This window comes from Nyctereutes procyonoides, unplaced genomic scaffold, assembly GCF_905146905.1.
Source record: "Nyctereutes procyonoides isolate TBG_1078 unplaced genomic scaffold, NYPRO_anot_genome, whole genome shotgun sequence".
In the NCBI taxonomy this organism is placed as follows: Eukaryota; Metazoa; Chordata; class Mammalia; order Carnivora; family Canidae; genus Nyctereutes; species Nyctereutes procyonoides.
Genome location: NW_026575126.1, coordinates 30,379,240 through 30,403,066, shown reverse-complemented (window position 1 = coordinate 30,403,066; position 23,827 = coordinate 30,379,240). Strand labels below are relative to the sequence as shown.

The 23,827-nt window shown below is 33.5% G+C and overlaps 1 protein-coding gene and 1 non-coding gene across 3 annotated transcripts in view; both read left to right on the top strand.

Moving 5' to 3' along the window:
* Window positions 1–23,827, top strand: part of COL11A1 (collagen type XI alpha 1 chain) — a 196,897-nt gene that overhangs the window by 26,619 nt on the left and 146,451 nt on the right. For both annotated transcript variants that reach the window (XM_055340297.1, XM_055340296.1), the window contains exons 3-4: window positions 901–1,114; window positions 4,223–4,385. In XM_055340297.1, the coding sequence (XP_055196272.1) occupies window positions 901–1,114; window positions 4,223–4,385 (377 nt within the window). The remainder of the gene's footprint in view (window positions 1–900; window positions 1,115–4,222; window positions 4,386–23,827) is intronic.
* Window positions 8,430–8,572, top strand: LOC129520379 (U4 spliceosomal RNA). The gene has a single exon (XR_008666599.1). It is a non-coding gene; the product is annotated as a U4 spliceosomal RNA (small nuclear RNA).

The window sequence follows — 23,827 nt, the reverse complement described above, 5'->3', positions numbered from 1 at the left end:
TAGTCATTGATTAACTATCTGAGATATATTTGTGATCATCACTTAACTGGCATATTTATTTAATAAATACTAAGCACTAATGTAGATCTGGCCCTACACTGGATATTTGGAGTATGATGGTAAGAGGGGAAGAAAAAGACAGTCTACCCTCTTGAATTTAGAATCAAATTAACCAAATATCTAACAGTTGTGATTTATAATGACAAGCTTTTTATTAGTGAAACTGCATTTCATGTGATAGGAAAAACTGATCAAAAACTCTTTAGCTAGGGGATCCCTGGGGGGCTCAGCCGTTGAGCACCTGCCTTCGGCCCGGGGTGTGACCCTGGAGTCCCAGAATCAAGTCCCACATCAGGCTCTCTGCATAGAGCCTGCTTCTCCCTCTGCCTGTGTCTCTGCCTCTTTCTCTCTGTTTCTCATGAATAAATAAAATCTTAAAAAACAACAAACCCCAATACTCTTTAGCTTTTGAAAGATGACTTAAAAAATACCTTCATATATTGTGTCCTTACAGTGCCTTCTTTAAAAAGAGGGTATATGACCATAGATCAGACAAGGCTGAAAATACAAATCTTACACCAAAAGTGGTACTTTCATATTTTAAAAGTTCTTACTGTGTATTTAATATTGTAGTGGCACCATGGTCATCTTGTTTCCTAACTTTGAATTCAATTTTACATAACCATTGTGCTTTAAGTGAGTGGCTTTAACATTTGAATATAGCTTGAACAATTATTGGAGAGAAAGCTTATTATCATCTCCTTCCCATTTGTTTTTTAATCTGTATTATAATTACTCTTTATTTATAGGACTTATTAAGGCCACCTAGAAAGTTTAAAAAAAATAGGGTAATCCAGGAATAATTTGGGAATTTGGAATTTCTGATCTTTCTCTTCTCAGGAGGAGCTTTTCCAGAAGATTTTTCAATACTATTTACAATAAAACCCAAAAAAGGAATTCAGTCTTTCCTTTTATCTATATATAATGAGCACGGTATTCAGCAAATCGGTGTTGAGGTTGGAAGATCACCTGTTTTCCTGTTTGAAGACCACACTGGAAAACCTGCCCCAGAAGACTATCCCCTCTTCAGAACTGTTAACATCGCTGATGGGAAGTAAGTAATATAATAGTCCAATGCTGTAGCTGTATTGAAAGCAATGATTTCATTTAATCATTCAACAAATATTCATAAAGCATGATGCAGTTTTTCTAAAGACTGAAGACACAAAAATGAACCAAACATAAAATATCTAATTCTACATAGTTTCTTTGGGTAGACAAATGATGTACAGTTTTAAAAATGAATAAAGAGCATATCAGGTGATGATAAGTGAGAGAGAGAGAAAGAAATAGAGTTGTGAAGAGTTTAGGGAATGGTGGTGGAAGGTACAATTTTAAGGAGTGAGGTTAGGGAAAATCTCACTAAGAAGGTGACTGGTGAAGGATTTGAGGTATGCACCCTGCCGATAACTAAAAGTATACTATTTCAGGAGGAGGGGAAGCAATTACACGGCCTCTGATTCTAGGTATGGCCAATTTGGTCTAAGCAATGTCAACGATACCAGCATGTCAGGAGCAGAGTGAGATGATGAGGATGGAGAAGCCATGGAGGCCAAATGATATAACACTTTGTAGATGGATATAAACATTTTGGGTTTTATCTTGAGTGAAATAGGAAGCCACTATAGACTTTTTGAATGGGGAATGACCTGATTTGATTTACCTATCATCAAGCATGTTAATATTGACAATCATAAGAAGCTTTTTATAATAGTTGATATGTGCTATATACTGTTTGAAGTACAATGAGTCCACATAGTGGACTCATTTAATTTTTCACAACTCTTTGAAGCAAATAATGTCAATAAATCCATTTTACAGATAAGGGGACTGAGGCACAGAAAGTTTAAGTAACTTGCCTGAGGTCATATGTTTGCAAAGTGGCAAGGTAGGGTTTGAATTTAGATAGACTCCATAATAACCATCACACTCTTCTGAAAATCATGCTGAATTCTGAGTTCTGTATTGTGAATATTGTCTTTCACTTAGGGAGCAGTTAAATACAAATAAATGTTTCTTAAATTTAGTTGGCATCTTATTGCTGAATCTGGGCTTCTAAAACTAGCCTTATCTGAAATATAACATTTAGTTAGAGGTATAAGAAAGAAATAGCTATGCAAATGGAAAAAAAGAATCCACACTCAGTGTATCTTTGACAAGACCATGGAGAAAATGTTATCTCAGTGGCAGGAAAAACTGGGCTTTTGTAAGCAATTTACATACTGTCCTTAATAACTAATATGAAAAGTGATGATATGAAAATAAATCAGGGTAAGGAATTTAAGGATGTAATGTTTTCCATGAAACATCTCTTTGACATGGTTGCATTGAGCAAAGGCAAGTTGGAAATGAAGAAGTAGACCATGTTGGGATATGGAAGAGGAACTTTTGTGGCAGAGTGAAGAACATGTACAAAGAATGGTAAAGAGGCAACAGTGTGGCTGTACTGCAGGGAGTGAGAAAGAAAAACTTTGGTGTGAAGTCAGAGGGCCAGGGCACAGTCTCATGAGGCAGACTAGGGACTTCAGCTTTTACTAGGAATACGAGGTGGTTTTTCGCAAGGCGAAGATTGGTGTGACTTGTATTTTAAAATGGCCATTCTGGTTGCATGAGAGTGAAAGTAGAGACCAGTTAGGAGTCCAGATGAGGGAGCTTGCAGATGGGATAAAGTTGAGAGACATTGGATTCTGTATATACGTTGAATATAAGGATTTTCTGATAGTATGAATGTATACTGTACAAGAAAGAGAATAAATTAAGAATGACTCCAGAACTGAGGGGTGGCTTAGTATTTTGACTATAATGCATAATAGCATGGTTATGACATAGCATTATTATCAGAGCTAAAATTAATCAATGGTAAGATCAAGTTTAGAGTCCTAATCAGCTTTTAACAATTGGAATCATTTTTATTTTCTGTTAATAAAAAGCACATATGTACAATAGTGGAGATGGTTTAAGTTAAGACACAGGCTTCTTGGCAGAAATATGTGTAAATTTTACTCTCACAGTATTAAGTGCCTCCAAAATAAATCTTTGCTCAATTCAAACTAAGCAGACACCTATGCTAGTTGACTGTGCTATGGAAAGACCAAAGATTAAGTGTATATGGAAATATACTTGGTCCTCATCAATACCCATGCCAAGTCACATGAAACAGACATTTTAGGAAAGCTCCTGCAATTTTTTTGGGCATTTTATTTTATGGATGTAGTCCTAGACACATCTGCAATATTAATCTAGCATTTTTCATTTGGAAAAAAAATATAAACCAGAGTGGCTCACAAAATCCAAGTGAGCCTCACTCAGTGGTTTATGTTAGCACCAGATACTGTTAATAAAACCCACCATTTTATAGTAAGATTAGGGTATATACGTTTCCAAAAGGCTGGCCATGTCTACCCCCTCAGCCTGTCATCGCCACCCTGAATTAGCTGGAGCAGTAGCTTCAGAGTGAATTGAGACTCTCATTCCACACATGCATTGACTGTGTTTCTTTCAGTGTTCCCACTTCCTGCCAGCCCTGGGAAGAAGGAGAGATATTGTGTCTCAGTTTTGGATCCTGCCCACAGGAGTGATCTATAACTGTCTTGAAATTAAAGTGGAAAAAGAAAACGAAAGCACTTGAAATAAATGTGCATAAAGACAGAGAAGCACATTGTGTTTTACAATTAGAACGTTCAGTTCCAGATGGAGCAGTCATTCAATTAGTAGACATACCCTTTTACAGTTCATCTCAGGGGATCTCTAGAGAAAAAAAAAATTAAGTGGAATTCCATTTGGAAGAAAGCATTTACGTACGTAGAAACTATTACTTACCCCATATCCCACACCGATCTCTATCAAATACACTCATCATGACATGGTGAGATTAAGCTTTTGTTGCAATAGCACAAAGTGAAGCAAAGGATGGGCACTTTCTTATCAGCATAGACAGCCACCACTGGTGTGCAATTTAAACTGTTTGTGTCTTTTTAGTACCTACCGCCCTTCTGGGTAAGCAATACGTAGTCACCTGTTAACCAACTGATTAAAAAATGAGCTTACATTTTGTACAATTTCAGCTCACTTTCACAGTTTAAAATACAGTGCATTTTAACATGAATAATGATGTGGCAACAATGTCTTTGAAGCTTACAAAAGAATTACTTGGCTTTTTTAGGTGGCATCGGGTAGCAATCAGTGTGGAGAAGAAAACTGTGACGATGATTGTGGATTGTAAGAAGAAAACCACAAAACCACTTGATAGAAGCGAGAGAGCAATCGTTGACACCAATGGAATCACTGTGTTTGGAACGAGAATTTTGGATGAAGAAGTTTTTGAGGTAAAAATTAATCAAATTTTATTTGAAGCTGAATATTGTTAAATCAGATGAACTGAGTTAATAACAGTAACAATCAATATATGCTATAAAGCAAAGTTGAAAATGAAAGGGTGACCTACTTTCTTCCCCTGTGGGTGTAGCGGTGATGTTTTCTATTGTTCAGTAAGAGAATGAGTAGACAATGATGGCTGTAACGACTGGGAAACATTACAGAGATTGGTTGATTTGAACACAGGCATGCTATTCTCCTGGGAAGGGCAAATGGCTTTACTCTTGGTACTTTGTATTATTTTCTTTGGAGAAAAGAACATTTTCTTCACTTCCTTTTCTGGGAGATTAATTTAGGGAAATGTGCAAGTCAGATATTCTTTCTCTGTTCTTTGTTAATGTTTCCAAGGTATAAAATAGAGATCATATTGCAAAAGCTGAACTTAACATCTTTAAAATCACTTTTTTATTAATGTGAAGGTCATGGTAAGAAGTTTCCTTCCAATTATAATTCACCAATAATGATAACCACATTCTTTCTTTTAATCCTTCAATCATTGGATCTGGTAATTTGTCCTTTAATTATTTAATTTTTAACAGAACAAACAGACCTGGGTCCTGATCCCATAAAGGGATGCACCCCTGAGATGTTATTCAGTACTGTGATCATTGGTTTTATACAATTTCTTTTTTTTTTTAAAGATTTTTATTTATTTATTCATGATAGAGAGAGAGAGAGAGAGAGAGAGAGAGAGGGAGAGACACAGGCAGAGGGAGAAGCAGGCTCCATGCGGGGAGCCTGACGTGGGATTCGATCCCGGGTCTCCAGGATCGCGCCCTGGGCCAAAGGCAGGCGCCAAACCGCTGTGCCACCCAGGGATCCCCTATACAATTTCTGAAGTAGTTTGTTTTTCAAAGTATAATAAAGTAAAGCTCTATAATATATTACAGGTTAACAGACAGGGTTTACTTAGAAGTTGTTCTGTATTTGGTTGATGTTTGAATATATACACACATATATACACAGACAGTATTTTTCATAGAACAGTGTACATTCAGTGCAGGAGAATATTGCATTCCTGCATTGATATACATAACTTATAACTATAATTAACATTTGTGAAACTTTCAGATTATTTAATTGATTGTTTCTGATTTTTCTCAGCATGTGTATACCTAAGCCTTTAACTCTAAACAAAATGTTTTTAACACATTATATCATACTAAATTAAATGATAAACTCATTCAGGCAACATACAGTAATATCTTCCAATATCTTGTATTGATTGCACAGAAATGATAATAAATATTTATTAGATGACTATTGTAAACAAATTAACTTAATAATTCTATTTTAAAATTAAACTATGAATGTCAGTTTATTTTAACAGACTAAATTTATTTTTGTAATACGGCTTTATTTTCTGGGAACATAAATGAGTAACATAGAAGAACTATATCAGTGGATGGTTTCATTTCATACATTAGTCTGTTGCTATACATAGTTACAGAGCCTTTGGAACTTTAAGCAATGGAAATTAAGAGTAAACTTTGTTCATCATAAAAGGTAGGAATATATAAAGAGGAAATATAAGAAGAGGCACCTGGCTGGTTAAGCATCTGACTCTTGATATTGCCTCAGCAACTGACTCTTGATATTGCCTCAGGTCATGATCTCAAGATCAAGGGATTTTTTTTTTTTTTTTTTTTAAGATCAAGGGATTGAGCCCCATGTCTGGCTCAGAGTGGAGTCTTCTTAAGCTATTCCTCTGCCCCTACCCCCTCTCCCCATGCTCACATGCATGAGCACATTCTCTCCCTTTCTCTCTTTCAAATAAATAAATAAATAAAATAATTCTTTAAAAAAAAAAGGATATTCAGGGACACCTGAATGGTTCAGTGGTTGAGTGTTTGCCTTGGGCTCAGGTTGTGATCACGGGGTCCTGGGATCGAGTCCACATCAGTCTCCCAACAGGGAGCCTGCTTTTCCCTCTGCCTATGTCTCTGCCTTTCTCTCTGTGTCTCTCATAAATAAATAAAAATCTTAAAAAATAAAAAAAGGAAATACAGAAGAGAAAAAAATTTAAATTAAATAATGTGTATTAAAAATACAAATTAATTATTAATGTTCTCAACATTTACTGCCCTGAAATGTATTTGTTATAGGTACTTGTTGATTAGATGTCTTATTCAAACAGCCCTTCCCTTGCCACTGCCTGCCCATCCCCCATGCACAGACTGTACCCCACTTTATTTCCCATATATTACATTCATTCTCTCCAGGGTCCAGTTTAGAGTTTTGAATTACAGTTTTAGACTATCACAATATGTTCTTTTTTTCAAGATAAATATATGCATTATTTTAATGTTTGATAAACAGTTGTGATGGTGGAGATGACAAAAAATCAGTGATTCATTATTTTGAAAACTAGAAATATCACTTCTTTGGAAATAGTGTCATTCCAATTTAGATGCAAATTTGTTTAGTATATAATTTCATCTGTATATTACCCTACATTTATGGAATGGTACTGTAATGGCAAAATTCTAAACATGGCCATATTTGAAATACAGCCTGAAGACTTCTAAGAATTCAACACTAAACAGATAAAAGCAAAACTAATTTTTTTTAACTATGACAAATTAGTTTATATAAAAAAGCCAAAATGAATTTATGGAGTCATAATTCAGATTATATAATTTCAGCATAGTGGAGTGAATATAAAAATTCATTATTGAATCAGAAAAATTTAATTTTGAATCCCAGAATAGCTTAATTACATTTCTCTATGTAATTACTTTATAGAAATTTTTTTACTTATTTGTTTATTTTTACTTTGTGTAAGTTTTAACTTCTCATTCTTCAAATAGGGATAGTAATGTTATCTCCCTAGTAAGTATATGTATTTTAAAAGTGAGCTCATTTATGTAAAGTGCTTAAAATACTGGTATAATATTATGTGTTAACTTAATTATGTATTACTGTGTAGTTTTCTTATAATTACTTGCATTCTTTTTTATCATCTTACAACTATGACATGTCAAATATTCTTATACATTTTTGATATGGAAGAGCAATAGAGATCCATGTATCAAAGGTTTTATGTGGCATTTTGTCTTGTAAATGAAGTAGTTGATTCCTGCGCTACTGCTTGTCTACAAGGTATCTTGTAGGGATTAGATAAATTTTCCCTTCCTAAAAAGGTAGCACCTGGGTACAGAACTTAGCAGGGGAAACAGGGTCGGGGTAGATGAATACTTTCAAGCAGGCACAATATATCCAACCAACACTAATGCACAACCTTGTTTTTTTTTTTTTCCTAGCTTGATAATACACTTCAAAGATGGGAGGAAAAGCTAAATTAGAAAAATAACTACATTGCCTGTATTCATTATCAATAAAATTAATTTTGTATTCTTTTAAACAGGAAATTTCTTTAGTACATATCAAGTTGTAGCCATTATAACCCAAGTTTTCAAAATATTGCTATTTTGATCTTTTTTAATGATGAAAGCATTTTTTTTAACAATTTTCTATCTTTGGGCAGATTCGTTATTTTTTTAAGTGGAAACGCTCTTTGATGAAATTTTTTAATTTTTCAAACTTCTCAGCATAATTTTGGGATGCAGGTTTCTTGGGAGAAATCAATGAATAATAGTTTATAAAAGTTACACAATTTCAGTAGTTTTACAAGGCCAGAAAACTTACCTTAAAGTAATAATAGCCATCTCAAATGTTCCAGTAAGAATTTGATTACTACTTTGTGAGGCCTATGTATATTTTTACTATGTATATTTTCCAAAGTGTATGCTTTTTAAAAAATTGTTAGTGGATATGGTTTTCCTATAGAACAATATAACAGGATGGAGGTAGCTTTCCCATTTATCTACTTTTCCCAGTCTAGATGCATTTACCTAGTAACATTTGAGATTTTTAAAATCTATCTATTGAGATATAATTGAAGCACAATGAACTGCTAATATTAGAAGTGTAACTCTTTGATCAATTGTGATGTTTACACATCTGAAACCATCATCATCAAGAAAATAATCATGAGCTTTGCGCAGTGGCAGTATTGTAGCCAATAAGGTTTATCTGAGGAACAATTATTGCTAATTGAAGAAAATAATGGCCATCACACCCATAAGTTTCCTCATGGACTTCTATAATCTATCTCTTCTCCCCTAACCCTACGAAATTACTCACTTGCTTTTAAATCACTATAGCTTATTTTTTCTAAAAATTTAATAAACAGAGTGATACTGAGTCTATTATCTTTAGCTTGGCTTTTTTCACTCAGCATGTTTTTGAGACTTATCTGTGTTTCATGTATATCATTATTTTGCTTTTTAAAAAATTGCTGAGCAGTATTCTACTGTATGAATAAAGCAGAGTTTGTTCATCCATTCATTCTATTAGTGGGCATTTGGATCCTTTCCAGATTTTGGCTCCTGCATTTAGCTGCTATGAGCGTTCATGTATAAGTTATTTTTGTTGTTGTTGTTTTTAAGTTTTTTGTGGGCATCTTTTTAATTTGTTTGTCTTGATTGAATACCGAAAAATGGAATGCTTTGGTTATTTGGTAGTGCATATTTAAGTTTAAAAAAGAACAAAGAAACTATTGAACTGTGTTCCAAAGTGACATTAATCATTTTACACTCCCTCCAGCAGTAAATGAAAGTTGCAGTTGCTCTGTGTCCTTGCCAACCCATGTTATAGTCTTCTAAATTTTAGCTATTCTCAGTGGTTTTGTAGTAGTGTTTCATTGTGGGGTTAGTTTACATTTCCCTCATAACTGGTGATGTTGAGCATTTTTTCAGGTGCTCACTGGCTGTTTCTGCATCTTCTTCCACGAGGTATCTTTTGTCCATTTAAAAAATTGGGTGCTCTATTTTGATTATGGAGTTTTAAGAGTCTTAAAAATAAATCCTTCATACTTTGTCTGATGGAGTTTTGCAAATAATTTTCCAGCATGTGGCTTGCCTTTTTATTTCATTAACAATGCCTTTTAAAGAGTAGATGCTTTTCATTTTGATAAAGTTATAACTTGTCAATTTTTTGTTTATACTTTTTGCGTTCTAAGAGACCTTTACCTACACCAAAAGTACAAAAATTTTCTTCTTTTATCAGATATATTGTAGTTTTAGGTTTTACACATAGATCATGCCATATTTTGAGTCAATATATGTGTATGGTATCAGGTAAAAGTTAATGTTGATTGTTTTTAGACAAAGATATCCAGTTCATCCTTTATAAAGAAGACTTCCATTTCATGCATGGGATTGCTGTAGTTTCTATGTCAGAAATCAGGGCTACATTTGAGTAGACCTATTACTGAACTAGTACCCTATTCCATTGATTTGTCTATCTTTTCATCAATACCAAACTATCTTGATTATTGTAGTTTAGTAGAAAGTTTTGATATCACGTGGGGTAACTGCTCTTACTTTTATTCTTTGCAAACATTGCTTTAGCTCTTTTAGGTTATTGGTATTCTTTGTAAATTTTGGAATAAGCTTACTGATTTCTAAAATAAAATTGAGTTTTCATTTAAATAAAATTTGGTTTTAATTGGAATATCATTTAAGCTGTAGATCAGAATGAAGAGAATCCATATTTTAACAAACATTGAGTTCTCCATTTCCTGGATATGGTATAATTTTCCATTTATTTCACTCTTTAATTCCTTTCACAAGGTTTCCTAGTTTTCAGTGTAGATGTCCATTTTCCTCTGAAAATGAACTTGATATGATCTCATTCCATGTAGATTTATTGACAATTACTTTATGGCCCAGGATATAGTCTATCTTGGTGAATGTAGCATATGCCCTTAAAAAGAAAGTGTGTCATAAAATAATTGGACCAATTGTTTTATAGTTATAATAGATATCTTAAAGTCTGTGGGTTATCTGAGTTGTTTAGTGTCTTTTTAAAATTATTCATTGATATGCTTTGGTTTTTTTTCTAATTTTATTTATTTATTCATGAGACACACACACACACAGAGGCAGAACACAGGCAGAGGGAGAAGCAGGCTTCATGTAGGGAGCCTGATGTGGGGACTCCATTCCGGGACTCCAGGATCACACCTTGGGCAGAAGGCATGCGCTAAACCACTGAGCCACCCAGGGATCCCATGCTTTGTTTTTTTTTTAGAGCTGTTACAGGTTCAGAGCAAAATTGAGGAAAGTAGACAGTTTCCATATACCCTTGTGCATGTGTATCTGTGCGTAAGCACACTCACACTCACATACAAAGAATACAGCCTCTTCTACTATCAATTTTCCCACCAGTCCAGTATAGTTGTTTCAATGGGTAAACCTATATTGATATGTCATTATCAACTGAAGTCCATAGTTTACATTAGGATTCACTTTTGGATCGTACATTCTATGGATCCTGGCTAATGTATCATGATACATATTCACCAATGTATTATCTTATGAAATAATTTCATGCCCTCAAAATCCTTTCTGTTCCCCCTATTCATCCTTCTCTCTCTTCTGAATCCTAGCAATCACTAATCTTTTTAATCTTTCCATAGTTTTGCCTTTTCCAAAATGTCATGTAGTTGTAATCATAAAGGTATAGTCTTTTCAGGTTGACTTTTTTCACTTAGCAATATGCATTTATGTTTCTTCCATGTCTTTCGTGGCTTGAGAGCTTATTTCTTTTTAGTTCTCGATAATATTCCATTGTCTGAATGTAACACAGTTTATTTATCCATTCGTCTGCTGAGGTCTATCTTGGTTGCTTTCAAGTCTTTGGTAATTATGAATATAGCATCTATAAAAATCTGTGTTTACGTTTTTGTGCAGATATAGTTTTGAACTTCTTTGGGTGAATATCAAAATGTGTGATTGCTGATATGGTAAGAATGTGTTTACCATATCAGCAATCTTCCAAAAGATGATTTGGAATGATTCCAAAAGATGACTAGACTGTCTTCCAAAAGAGCTAGCCATTTTGCATTCCCACCAGGAGTGAATTAAAGTTCCTGTTCAACACTTTTGGTATTTTGGGCATTTTGGATATTGGCCATTCCAATAGGTGTTTAGTAGCATCTCATTGTTTTAGTCTGCATTTTCCTGATGACATGTTGAACATCTGTTCATATGCTTACTTGCCATCTGTGTGTCTTCTTTGGTAAGCTGTTACAGTCTTCTGCCCATTTTTAAAATCAGGTTGTTCATTTTCTTATTGTTAAGTTTTAAGTGTTTTTTTTTAATATTTTGGGGAACAGGGCTATATTAGATGAGTATTTGCAAATACTTTCTGTCAGTTTGACTTGTTTTCTCATTCTCTTGGTATTGTCTTTCACAGAGGTGAAGTTTTTAATTTTAATGAAGTCTAGCTTATCAATTATTTCTTTCATGAATCATGCTTTTGATGGTGTATCTAAAAAGCCATCACTGTACCCAAGATCATTTAGTTTTTCTTGTATGTTATCTTCTATGAGTTTTAGGTTTTGCATTTTACATTTACTTCAGTGATCCATTTTGAGTTCATTTTTGTGAAGGGTTTGTGTTTAGATTCACTTTTTTACATGTGGCACCCCACATGTTTTCCAGCACTATTTGTTGACTAGACTAACTTTGCCCCATTGTATTGCCTTGCTTCTTTGTCAGAGATCAGTTATACTTATTTGGGTCTATTTCTGTTCCATTGACCTATTTTTTTTTCAACAGTACTACACTATCTTGATTACTGTCACTTTATAATAAATCTTGAAGCAATGTTAGTCCACCCAACTTTATTCTAGTCAATCAATATTGAGTTGGCTATCCGGTATCTATTGCCTTTTGTTATAAACTTTAGAATCAGTTTGACAATAAACACAACAAAATAGTTTCCTGGGATTTTAACTGAGAATGTTGAATCTCTAGATGAAGTTGGGAAAACTGACATCTTGACAATATCAATTCTCTTATTCATGAATATAGAATATCTCTCAGTTATTTAATTCTTTGATATCTTTCATCAAATTTTTGTCATTTTTCTCATATATATGTTGTAAATTTAGATTTGACCTATTTCATTTTTTAAGTGTTAATGCAAATGGTATTGTGTTTTTAACTTCAAATTCACTTGTTCATTGGTTGTACACAGAAAAACAACTGGCTTTTGTACGTTAACCTTATATCCTGCAACCTTGCTCTAATTACTAATTAGTTCCAGGAGGGCTTTTTGTTTTTGTTTTTGGTTTATGTGTTTGTTTATTCTTTTGGATTTTCTATATAGGCAATCATGTCATCTGTGAACAAAGATAGTTTTATTTCTTCCTTCCATATCTGTATCTTTTATTTCCTTTTCTTGTCTTATTGCATTAGCTAGGACTTCCAGTACAATATTGAAAAGCAGTGGTGAGAGGGGACATCCTTGCCTTGTTCCTGCTTTTAGTTGGAAAGCTTCAAGTCTCACCAGTAAGTATGATTAGTTTTAGGTTATTCATAGATTTTTTTAATTTATCAAATTAAGTAAGTTTCCCTCTATTTCCAGTTTGCTGAGAGTTTTTTTTTTCTTTTATCATAAATAGATATTCAGTTTTGGCAAATGTTTTTTCTGCATCTATTGGTATGATCATGTGGAGTTTTTTTTTTTTTTGTTTTGTTTTTTTGTTTTTTTTTTTTGGCCTATTGATGTGATAAATTACATTAATTGATTTTCAAATGTTGACCCAGCCTTATTTATTTACCTGAGGTAAATTTCATTTAGTCATGGTATATAGTTCTTTTTATACATTGTTGGTTTATACAATGTCAATTTGCTAATATTTCACTGAAAATTTTTGCATCTGTGTTCCTGAGACATATTGGTCTGTACTTTTCTTGTGAAGTCTTTGTCTGGCTTTGGTTTAGGACATAGCATCCTCATAGAATGAGGTAGGAAGTATTTCTTTTGCTTCTGTCTTTTGAAAGATAATGTATAAGATTGGTATAATTGCTTACATAAATGTTTTATAGAATTCATCAGTGAACTACTCTGGGTCCAGTTTTTCTGTTTTGGAAGGCTATTAATGATCTAATTTCTTTAGTAGATAAAGCCCTATTCAAATTATCTATTTCTTGTATAAGTTTTTTTGCAGGTTATGTCTTTTAAAAAATTGGTTTATTCCTTCTAGTTCATCACATTTGTGAGCATGGTTTTCTTGTATTATCATTTTATATCCATGAGATCCATAGTGATGTCCCTCTTCCATTTATAATATTAGTAATTGCATCTCCTCTCTTATTTTCTTAGCCTAGCTAAAGATGCATTGATTTTGCTTCATATATGTGTGTATATATATATATATATATATATATATACACACATATATGTGTTTTATTTCATGTATTTTTATATGACTTTATTTCATATATATATACTCACACATTTGATATATATATAGAATATCTATATATTTGATATATATATATGACATATATATTGGACATACACACACATACACTGCTGTTTTCCAATTTACTGATATCTTCTCTAATTTTTATTATTTATTTTCTTCTGCTTACTTTGGATTTAATTTGCTCTTCTTTTTCTAGTGTCCTAAGGTGGAAGTGTAGGTGATTGATTTTAGATTTTTCTTTTACTCTAATTTATGTCTTCAATGCCATAAAGTTCTCTGAGAATTTCTTTTGCTGCATCCCATACATTTTGATAAGTTGTGTTTTTATTTTCATTTAGTTCAGAGATACTTTTACATATCCTTTGAGATATCAGCTTTGATTCATGTGTTATTTAGAATTATGTTGCTAATTCTTTAGGAATTTTGGAACCTTCCGGATATCTTTCTGTTATTGATTCTTATGTTTAATTCCACTATGCTCTAAGAGCAGAAACTATATGATTCTATTATTTTAAAATGGTTAGTTTTATGGCCCAGAATGTGCTCTATCTTGATGAATGTTCCAGGGTGAGCCTGTGAAGAATATGTAATCTGTTGTTTTTGGATGAAGTAGTGGATGGATGTCAATTACAGTTGGTCCCTGAACAACACAGAATTGAACTGCATGGGTCCAGATTTTTTCAATATATACAGTTCTGTAAATAAATGCATTTTATCTTTCTTATGATTTACTTAATAACATTTTTCTTTAGCTTATTTCATTAAGAATGCATCATACAATAAATATAGTATACAAAATAGTGTAATTTAACTTTATACTGATAAGTAAGGTTTCTGGTCAACAATAAGCTACTAATAGCTATGTTTTGAGGGAGTCAAAATTATACATGGATTTTCAGCTGTGTGGGGAGTCAGCGTCTCTCACTCTGAGGTTTTTCAAGGGTCAACTGTATATCCAGTTCATTGATAGTGCTGTTCGGTTCAACTATGTCTTTACTATATTCTGCAGCTGGATCTGTTGATTTCTGGTGGAAGGTGTTAAAGTTTCCAACAATAATATTGGATAAATCTATTTCTTCTTGCAATTGTGTCAGGTTTTGCCTTACATATTTTGATGTTCTGTTATTGGGCACATACACATTAAGGACAGTCATCTCTTTTTGACAATTGACTTCTTTATTATTATGTAATACCTCTTTATCACTAATACCTTTCCTTGCTCTGAAGTTTACTTTGTCTGAAGTTATTAGACATACTCTTGTTTTCTTTTGACTAGTGATGGCACAGTATATCTTTCTCCATCCCTTTACTTTTAGTCTGTATGTGTCTTTATATTAATGTAGATTTCTTGTAGATAACAAATAGTTGGGTTTTGTTTTTCGATCCACTCTGACAATCTGCCTTTTCATAGGTATATTTGGACTATTGATATTTCAAGTAATTATAGATATGATTGAATTTATATCCACCATATTTGGCACTGTTTTCTTTTGTTGACCTTGTTTTTATTCACCTTTTGTCTTCTACAATTCTGCGTTTTTTGTTTAAATTGGGAATTTTATATTATTACACTTCACTCTTTGCATATTAATTACACTACCTTTTAAACTTAATGTTAACTGTTGCCTTAGTGTTTGCAGTATACATTTTTTAAAAAGTTTATTTATTTAATTTAGCATCGCTACACCCACGTAGCAGTTGAACTACTCACCCACAGCAGTTGAACCCCGAGATCAATAGTCACATACTCTTCTGACTGAGCCAGCCAGGTGCCCCAGCAGTAATTTTCAATTAATCCCTAAGTCACTTTTACATTATGCTATACTATTTCATAGGTAGGGCAAGTACCTTATAATAACAGAATATTCCTAATTCTTCCCTCTCAGACCTTATATCATTGCTTTCATTCATTTCACTTTTTCATAAGCATATATATATATTTATGCATATGAATTGAATACATTTTTGCTATTATTATTTTAAACAAAGTATGATCAGTTAAATCAATTAAGAATAAGAAAAATAAAAATTCTTATTTTACTTTTATTCTCCACTGCTATTCATTTCATTATCTACACTTGAAATTCTGACTTATATAATTTTTCTTCTCTCAAAATAACTTTTCTGAAATTGCTTGAAAGGTAGTCCCACACCAACAAATTCCCTTAGTGTTTGCTTTTCTGAGAAAGTCATTCTCTTTCACTCTGAAGGATAATTTTGCAGGATACAGATATCTAAGTTGGTGGTTTTTTTTCTCAACACTTGAAATATTTTATTCCATTCTCTTCTTGCTGTGCAGCTTCTGAGGAAAAGTCAGGTATAATTGTGATCTTTGCTCCCCTACAGTTTAAGTGTCTTCCTCTGGGTTCTTTCAAGATTTTTCTTGATCATTGATTTTCTGAAGTTGAACTAGTTTTTCTCTGGCATTTATGCTGCTTGAGGTTTTCTGAGTTTCTTGGGTACTTGATCTGACATTAATTTGAGCAAATTTTCAGTTGTTATTGGTTCTAAAATTTCTCTGTTACTCACTTTCTTCCTTCTTCTGATATTCTCATTACATATGTGCTACATCTTTTGTAGTTGTCCCACACTCCTTGGATATTCTGTGCCCCCTCCCCCCATCATTTCCTTTCTCTTTGCTTTTTTATTTTTTGGAAGTTTCTATTGTCATGTCTTCAAGCTCAGAGATTCCTCAGCTATGGGCAGTCTACTAATAAGCCCATAAAAGACATTCTTCATTTTCAATCTCTAGCATTTCTTTTTGGTTCATACTTAGAAATTCCATGTTTATGCTTACATATCCATCAGTTCTTGCATATTGTCTTTTTTTTTTTTGCATTAATGTCTTTAGAATAGTAGCAGTCATTTTAAAAAATTTCTTGCTGGACAATTCCAGAATCTTGCCAGAATCTTGATTGTGGTTCTGATGTTTGTTCTGTATCTTCAAACTGATTTTAGCCTTGTTGTATGCATTTTAACTTTCCATTGAAAAGTGGACTTTATGTATTGGGTAAAAGAAATTTGGTAAAGAAGACTTCAGTAATGTGTAGGATGGTGCGGGGGGAGGGGAAGCATGCTATAGTCCTATGATAGATCTCGGTCTTTTAGTGAACTTGTACCCTTGGATTGTGAAGTTTGTCAGTGCTTTTCAGTTCTTTATCCCTACCAGGTGGGGTAGAATGACTATATAAGGCTGTAGATGTGTGTTTTCCTTTCTGCCACATGGAAGGGGGCTGGAATTGTGTACTTCCTTTTTTCCAATTCTGTATGGGTCTTCTTTATTTTTAAAACTTTTTAATGAGTTTTAAAAAAGATTTTATTTATTTATTCATGAGAGACACAGAGACAGAAGCAGAGACATAGGCAGAGGGAGAAGTAGGTTTCCCTTGCTAGAAACCTGATGCTGGACTCCATCTCTAGACCCCAGGATCATGCCCTGAGCCAAAGGCAGATACTCAACCACTAAGCTGCCCAGGCGTCCCTGGATCTTCTTTAATTAAGTAAGAAAAAAGCAGGTTATTCCTATATTTTAAAATTGTCATTATATTCACTAATCATTTCTTTAAATTTTATTTTTGTTTTATATATATATATTTAGATGATCTTTCAGAAAATATGAATTTTAAGAACCAAAAAGTGGATGTGAGTGAACTCAGATAATAAAGTCATTTCCATTGTTTCACTTGAGGAATGAAAGATGAAGGCAAAGTTATCATTCCTCAACTGAGAAGTGCAGAACTCATTAAATGGAAAAGGTGATGATGATAGTGATGTTTTTGCCTTTTTAACCACACTTACAGTACTTAGCAGTATTGACTCTGGAGCCAGAGAGCCCCGGCGTGATTTTTGAGTTTGGAATTTAATCACATTGGATCTCATGGGCAAGACACCCAACTTCTGTGTGTCTTTTTCCTCATTTGTAAAATGGGATAGCTGGGGCACTTCTTTCATGTAGTCATTGGATGGCTAAGTGAGTTAACATGTATAAAACATTTAATCTGCATCTTGTAATACTTAGTGTTTTATAAGTGTTTGAAAAATAAACTTTCAAAAAAAAAGAAAAATAAACTTTCTTCTATTGATTATTTCTGAAATTAGGTGAAAACAGCAGATACATAGCTAGCATAGCAATTACATTGTAAAGGACTTCAGCTTATGATGTGCTATTTCAAAGAAGATTTCAAAAACTGAAAGGAAAAATGAAATGTCATCCTGGAGTGGAATTGTATTTCTTTGTCAAAGTAACACAGAGTCAGCAAAATAGAAAAACAACAAAGCTTTGAATTTACCACAGTTATTTAGTTTTGTTCTTCTGTGAATCTTCAGTTAACATGTACATTTGGGAATATAATGTGGCTCTTTTTTAATTGTTGAAAGCATTGTCTGGAATCAGTTTCATGATTAATGTCTGTGTCACGTAGTAAGACATCAAAATTGTTTAACTTCTAAATTTCAGTAAATATGTAAAATTTTAAGAGAAGTAACAAATGTGGACACCAAACATGAGGCACAAATTTGATAGGGTTGATACTCAAGCATGGCCCAAGTAATGCTTGATTGTAACAAACACAGTGCAATGCAAAATAGAGCAAAAAATCTCAAGGCATACACTAATCACTCATGTAACATTAGGATTCAGCAACAACACTGCTTTAAAGACATGCTGTATTCATGGACATGTTGAATTTCTCTAATATATATAAAAACTAAATATCTGTGCAGTTATTTCTAAAAGGAGATCTTATGGCTCTCATGCAGAAATAGTCCAATAAATTTGCATAACAGTATCTTATACTAGTGTCTTTATCAAATGCATTTTTGTTACTTGAACAAATTTAGAATTTGTCAGATTTTATTTAGACTTGGTGTTAATAATTATTTACAAAGCTGTGATGACAAATAAGACCTTTTGATTTTTTCTGTTTTTAGGAGATATTTAACTTTAACTACTTACCATATATACCAGTAGATCAAAATACAACATTGGGTTTATCCTTTTTTTGAGAGTTATCCATAGCCAAGTCTGAAAGGAACATCTGTTTTTGGCTGTTTTATGTGTAATTACATTCTTTTTTGCTTCACTCTGAGTTGGTATGACAAGTGTGGTGAGGGTCAACACACAAAAATGTGCCACGTTATTTATGACCAAGTTTCTGTGATGCTGTGGGACGTCTCTGCAGTTCTCTCTAGATATCACTGTACATTATTATAAAATAGCCGTGTGGTATGCTGTTGCCATTCAGACTGTGTTGAGATCTGCACTGTTATACTGTGATATGCAGATAACAGGCTATGTTTGGGGACTTCACTGATAGTTTAGTACAATTTTATATTTAGCAGGATTTATGGTTGAAACCGATTTAAGAAACTCAATGTAGCATTCATTTGAGGTGGATTTAGATTTCAGAGTTCTATAGAAGATGCAAAGTGCCACTTATACAGGATATTTCTGGTCCTCTAAAAGGAACATTGCCATTTTGATTCAGTTTTTTACTTTTCAATTAGTGCATCACTGGATTTTCCACTGCCAACAGAGCACAATAAAATGTCACATTTTATTTTGTCCTTTAAAAACCTTTATCTCTGATTACCCTGGTGAAAAGTGTAACCTGTCTTCCTAATTTTTTTCCTTTTAATGTTTATTATTAGTCTGGGCATTTAACTTCTCAGAGAATAAGCCATTTTTTTAATAAGCCATTTTGAATTGCGTTCTTGTCGCTATATCTCTGTTATCATGTTGTTTTATAATTACCTGTTAATATGTAGCTTTCTCATTAGACTATACATTTCTTGAAAGTAGGATTTATAGTCTACTTATTTAGATATTCCAGCAGCACCACCAAGCACAAAGTTTGACATAGTGTTTATAGAAACTGAAGACTAGTAAATTCATAAATGAGTGCTGTACCTGGTGGTGATGAAGACTTTGTTAGAAGTGTCTGGAAGAAAAAGGGGCAGGGGTAGCTGTAGGCAAGCATATGCCAATTGAAAGTTAGGTGTTTATTAAATAGTTGACTATTCCCTGTTGAAGCAGAATAACCATTGTGCTTAAATAATTGATATAGAGACATAAATAAATAATTGTAATAAGATATGATTGAGTCTATAATAAAGATAGAGAAATGTTCAAGTGAGGGAATAACAACCATATTCAAAATGTTGAAAAATAAAAAGATATTTCAAGATGAGGGCACATGAGCAAAAGATGAAAGTTTGGAGTGAGCACAGCAGATCTGAGAAATGTAATTTGGTTTGGGGGCATCGGGGATATGACCTGGTTGAATGTGTTAGGGCCTGTTTGTGGAAAGCTTTTTAAACCGTAGGTCATGAGATTTCTCTTTAAGTAGAAAAAGTAAACCGTCAGATTTGTTTTTTTAAAAAGTGTGTTTGTGAGTGCACGTGCACATGCGTGGCAGTGAAGGAGTTCGTCTAGAATCAGGAGAAACTGGTGGAAAAAAAGGAAAAACCAGCAAACCCTAATATGTTGAAAGATTAGTTCAAATAAAAGGTATTCGAGTAATGACAAAGCCTTGACCGAAGCTTGGAGGGAAGGGTCTTGCTTCAGGATGCCATGTAGGCGGAGCTGACAGGACTTGGGGACTGATTGATTATGTGGAGTTAAGGGAGAGAGGAACTTAGTACTTTAAGTTTCACATAGATAGTAAATAGTTGCTGTTTCCTTCTCACAAACATGAGCTGTTTGGAATTTTAGCCAAGTTTAAAAGCCTTCCATTTTCTTTTTTATGATTTATGAATTACATAAAGCTTTACATTGGCTAAATGGCCATAGGATTATCCCGGACAAAATAATCTTCTCTCCATATTTCTATACTTTTCAGGCGTTATGGAAAACACACCATAAATGTGAAATTATTACCCACTCAAAGGAATATAAGAATGCGATAGACTATTAAATTATGTTTGAAGTAAGCTTTTTTAATTTTTTTATTTTATTTTATTTATTTATTTATTTATTTATTTATTTATTTATTTATTTATTTATTTTAGTAAGCTTTTTTTTAGAAATGAAATCCTTTTAAGGCACCACCTAGTTCATTTCTGTTTACAATATGGCTTAGTCTTTAGAAGAGTGGCAAGTATACAGTAAGTATCAACTAAGTATCATCTAGTATTACAACCATCAGTGTTCCCTGTTCCTTGGATAATTACAAGAACCTTTTAATTGATCTCCCTGCTTCTGTCCTGCCCAACTGTTAGTCTGTTCTTTAAACTTTAAGCACAAAAGAGAAAACTTATTGCTGTCAGATAGCACCTGATTGAAATAATGGATGAGTGAATGAGGGATGTCCTCTTTTTGTTTGTGATCATCCAGTGGCTTTTCATGTCATTTACTATACAAGTTAAAGTTCTTTCAGTATTCTAGAGGTTCGTATGAGATCCAGCCCCACTCTGCTACTTTTCTCTGACCTCATCAATGGCTCTTCTTCCCCTGGCTCTCTCTGGTTGGCAAGGCATCCTGTCTTTGAACACATCAAGCCTGCTCCAGGCTTGGGGACTCGGCATCCATTCATCTTCTGTAAGAAATCTGCATTTCTTATATCCTCAGTCCTTCTTGGTCTCTGCCTCAGTATCTCTTTATCAGTGACACCTTTTGTGATCACTCTTTGTAATGTAGCATCCTACCTTCTGACCCATCTCCCTTGTCCTGCATTAGGCTCTTTATGACACTTGTCACTTTCTGATGTACTATATTTTGTTTATTTTCTCTTCTCCTCTGGAACATAACCTGCAAAAGAGCAGGGGTTCTGTGTTGTCTCTACAGAGTTAGGAATATTGCCTGAAACTTAATATTTCTTTCAATGAGTGAAATAAGTATACTTTCTAGCATGTATTAATTCAAGGGATATAGATTGCCTACAGCAAACAAAGAAGTAGGAGGCAAGGTTTATTACCTGTTTTCTATTTTATTTTTTTATTCATTATTTGGTGTTGAACAGAGCCACATGGGTAGTTATCTTTCAGTAAGAAACCTTGTTAGTGGGCAGCCCGGGTGGCTCAGCAGTTTAGTGCTGCCTTGGGCCCAGGGCGTGATCCTGGAGACCTGGGATTGAGTCCCACTTCGGGCTCCCTGCATGGAGCCTGCTTCTCCCTCTGCCTGTGTCTCTGCCTCTCTCTCTCTCTCTCTCTCTCTCTCTCTCTCTCTTTGTATCTCATGAATAAGTAAATAAAATCTTTTTTAAAAAAGAAACTTTGTTAGAACAGTGTAAGATAAATATGCACTTTTTATGCTAGTGTTTCATACAATTTTAGGCATTTTCTGTATTACTAGGTACATCGCTAGTACATTCAAAAAGTACTACATTCAAGTAACATTAAGAACACTACTCATTTTCTTAAAACTGATTTCTTAAGCTGATTTGGGGACACTAAGAAATGTAAAATCTCATGTGGGTGGCAATTCTGTCTATGATTATGTGGTTTCCCTCATTCTTTCCTTTGAAGTATAGCTCAGATGCAATCTCTGATCCATTTTTCAATTACACTAAAATTCTAAGCATTTTGGCAGCTTTCCTTTTCCACACAAAATAGCTGAGAAAGAATCGTTAACTGTATGGAATGTTTGGAAAAAAAAAAAAAACTGTGATGAGAGTTAATGCTTTGGCAGATCCAAAAGTTGGAGTAGACAAGAAGCCTAGTTTTTCAATTAATCTTGATAATGGTAGTTACTTCTTGAGAATCCTAAGCTGTATTTAATATTTAATGTCAGTTTTGTTCCTGGATATACAATCAAAAACCTCTACAAAGATAACATGTGCTTTATAATAAAGCACAAGGTCTATTATACTACTCAGTATATACTACTGATTATTATTATACTACTCACTGTATGTCTACTCAGGTGACATCATATAATTTTGTTAAGCTATTGCTTTTACAGTGGCACATCCTGGAAACTGCTTAGCAAAATGTATTTTCTTTTTCTTCTATTACTTTTTTTTCCTGATGGGCTTTACTTATAGAATAATGACTTTAAGGCTCCTGAAACTTAACTTCTTTGGAATCTGTTATTGGAACAATTACAAATGAGTTCTCCAGCAGCATTTCTTAGATTTTATGGTGTCCATAGACACGTTGTCTAGAAGTTTGCCATTCAAAGATATATTTTCCTTTAATTGTCCTCAGACACTATAATAATTATACCTTATATTTGTGAACATGTTACATTTTAAAAACTGTTTAAATGAATATTATTTTTTAGAGAATCTCTAGGAAATACAGGAAAAAATAAGAGTATTCTCAATTTACAGGTGTTGAACTCAAGTCTTGAAATGAACAAATTAATATCCCAGAGATCCATTTATTGAACAAACATTTATCGTGTATCCACAATGTGCAGGTCTATTCCAGGAACTGTGGAAATCTAGGAGAACAAAACAGATGATTTCTTGCTCTCATTAAATTTATATTCCAGTGGCTTTAATTGAACAATATAGATTGGCTGATTAAGTGAAGGAGCCTAGACCAGAAACTGTGCCTTTTGTCTTGATTGTTTGAATACTTAAACTTAGTACGTATATAAAAGGAAGATGCCAATTAGCATTATAAGGCTTTCAAGTATATGGCTTTTTTTTTTTAACTTTTCACATTCTCTGTGAGTCTACAGTGTGTTCCAGGAAAAAAAAAAAAATCTCTACTCAGGTGATTACAACAGAGGTGTGAACAAGGAGGCTGGGGAACCTGGTAATAAGCATTACTTCCCTAGGGCTAAGGAGACAAGGAGCAGAAAGAGTGGTACAATTTGCTGAAAGCTGGAGGCATGCAGAAGTGTTTTCCAGCAATGGCAGTAATGGTAAGGTGGCCAGACTGCTGGGATAAGCCCATGAAATGTAACAAAAAGGACCTGACTTCCTTCTCTTCCCACCTTTCAAACTCTTGGTAGTAAATTTCATTGTCTGAATTGGAACCTGCAAAATAGTATAATTGCATGAGCTATAAGGGTTAGATTTGGGAGGCACAGAGTAAAAGAGAGAAGTACATATAATTAGGATTTGGGGGCCAAGAGAGAATAAAGAACACTTTTATTTGTTTGTTTATTTATTTATAATTTTTTAATTTTTTATTTATTTATTTGTTCACTTCTACATT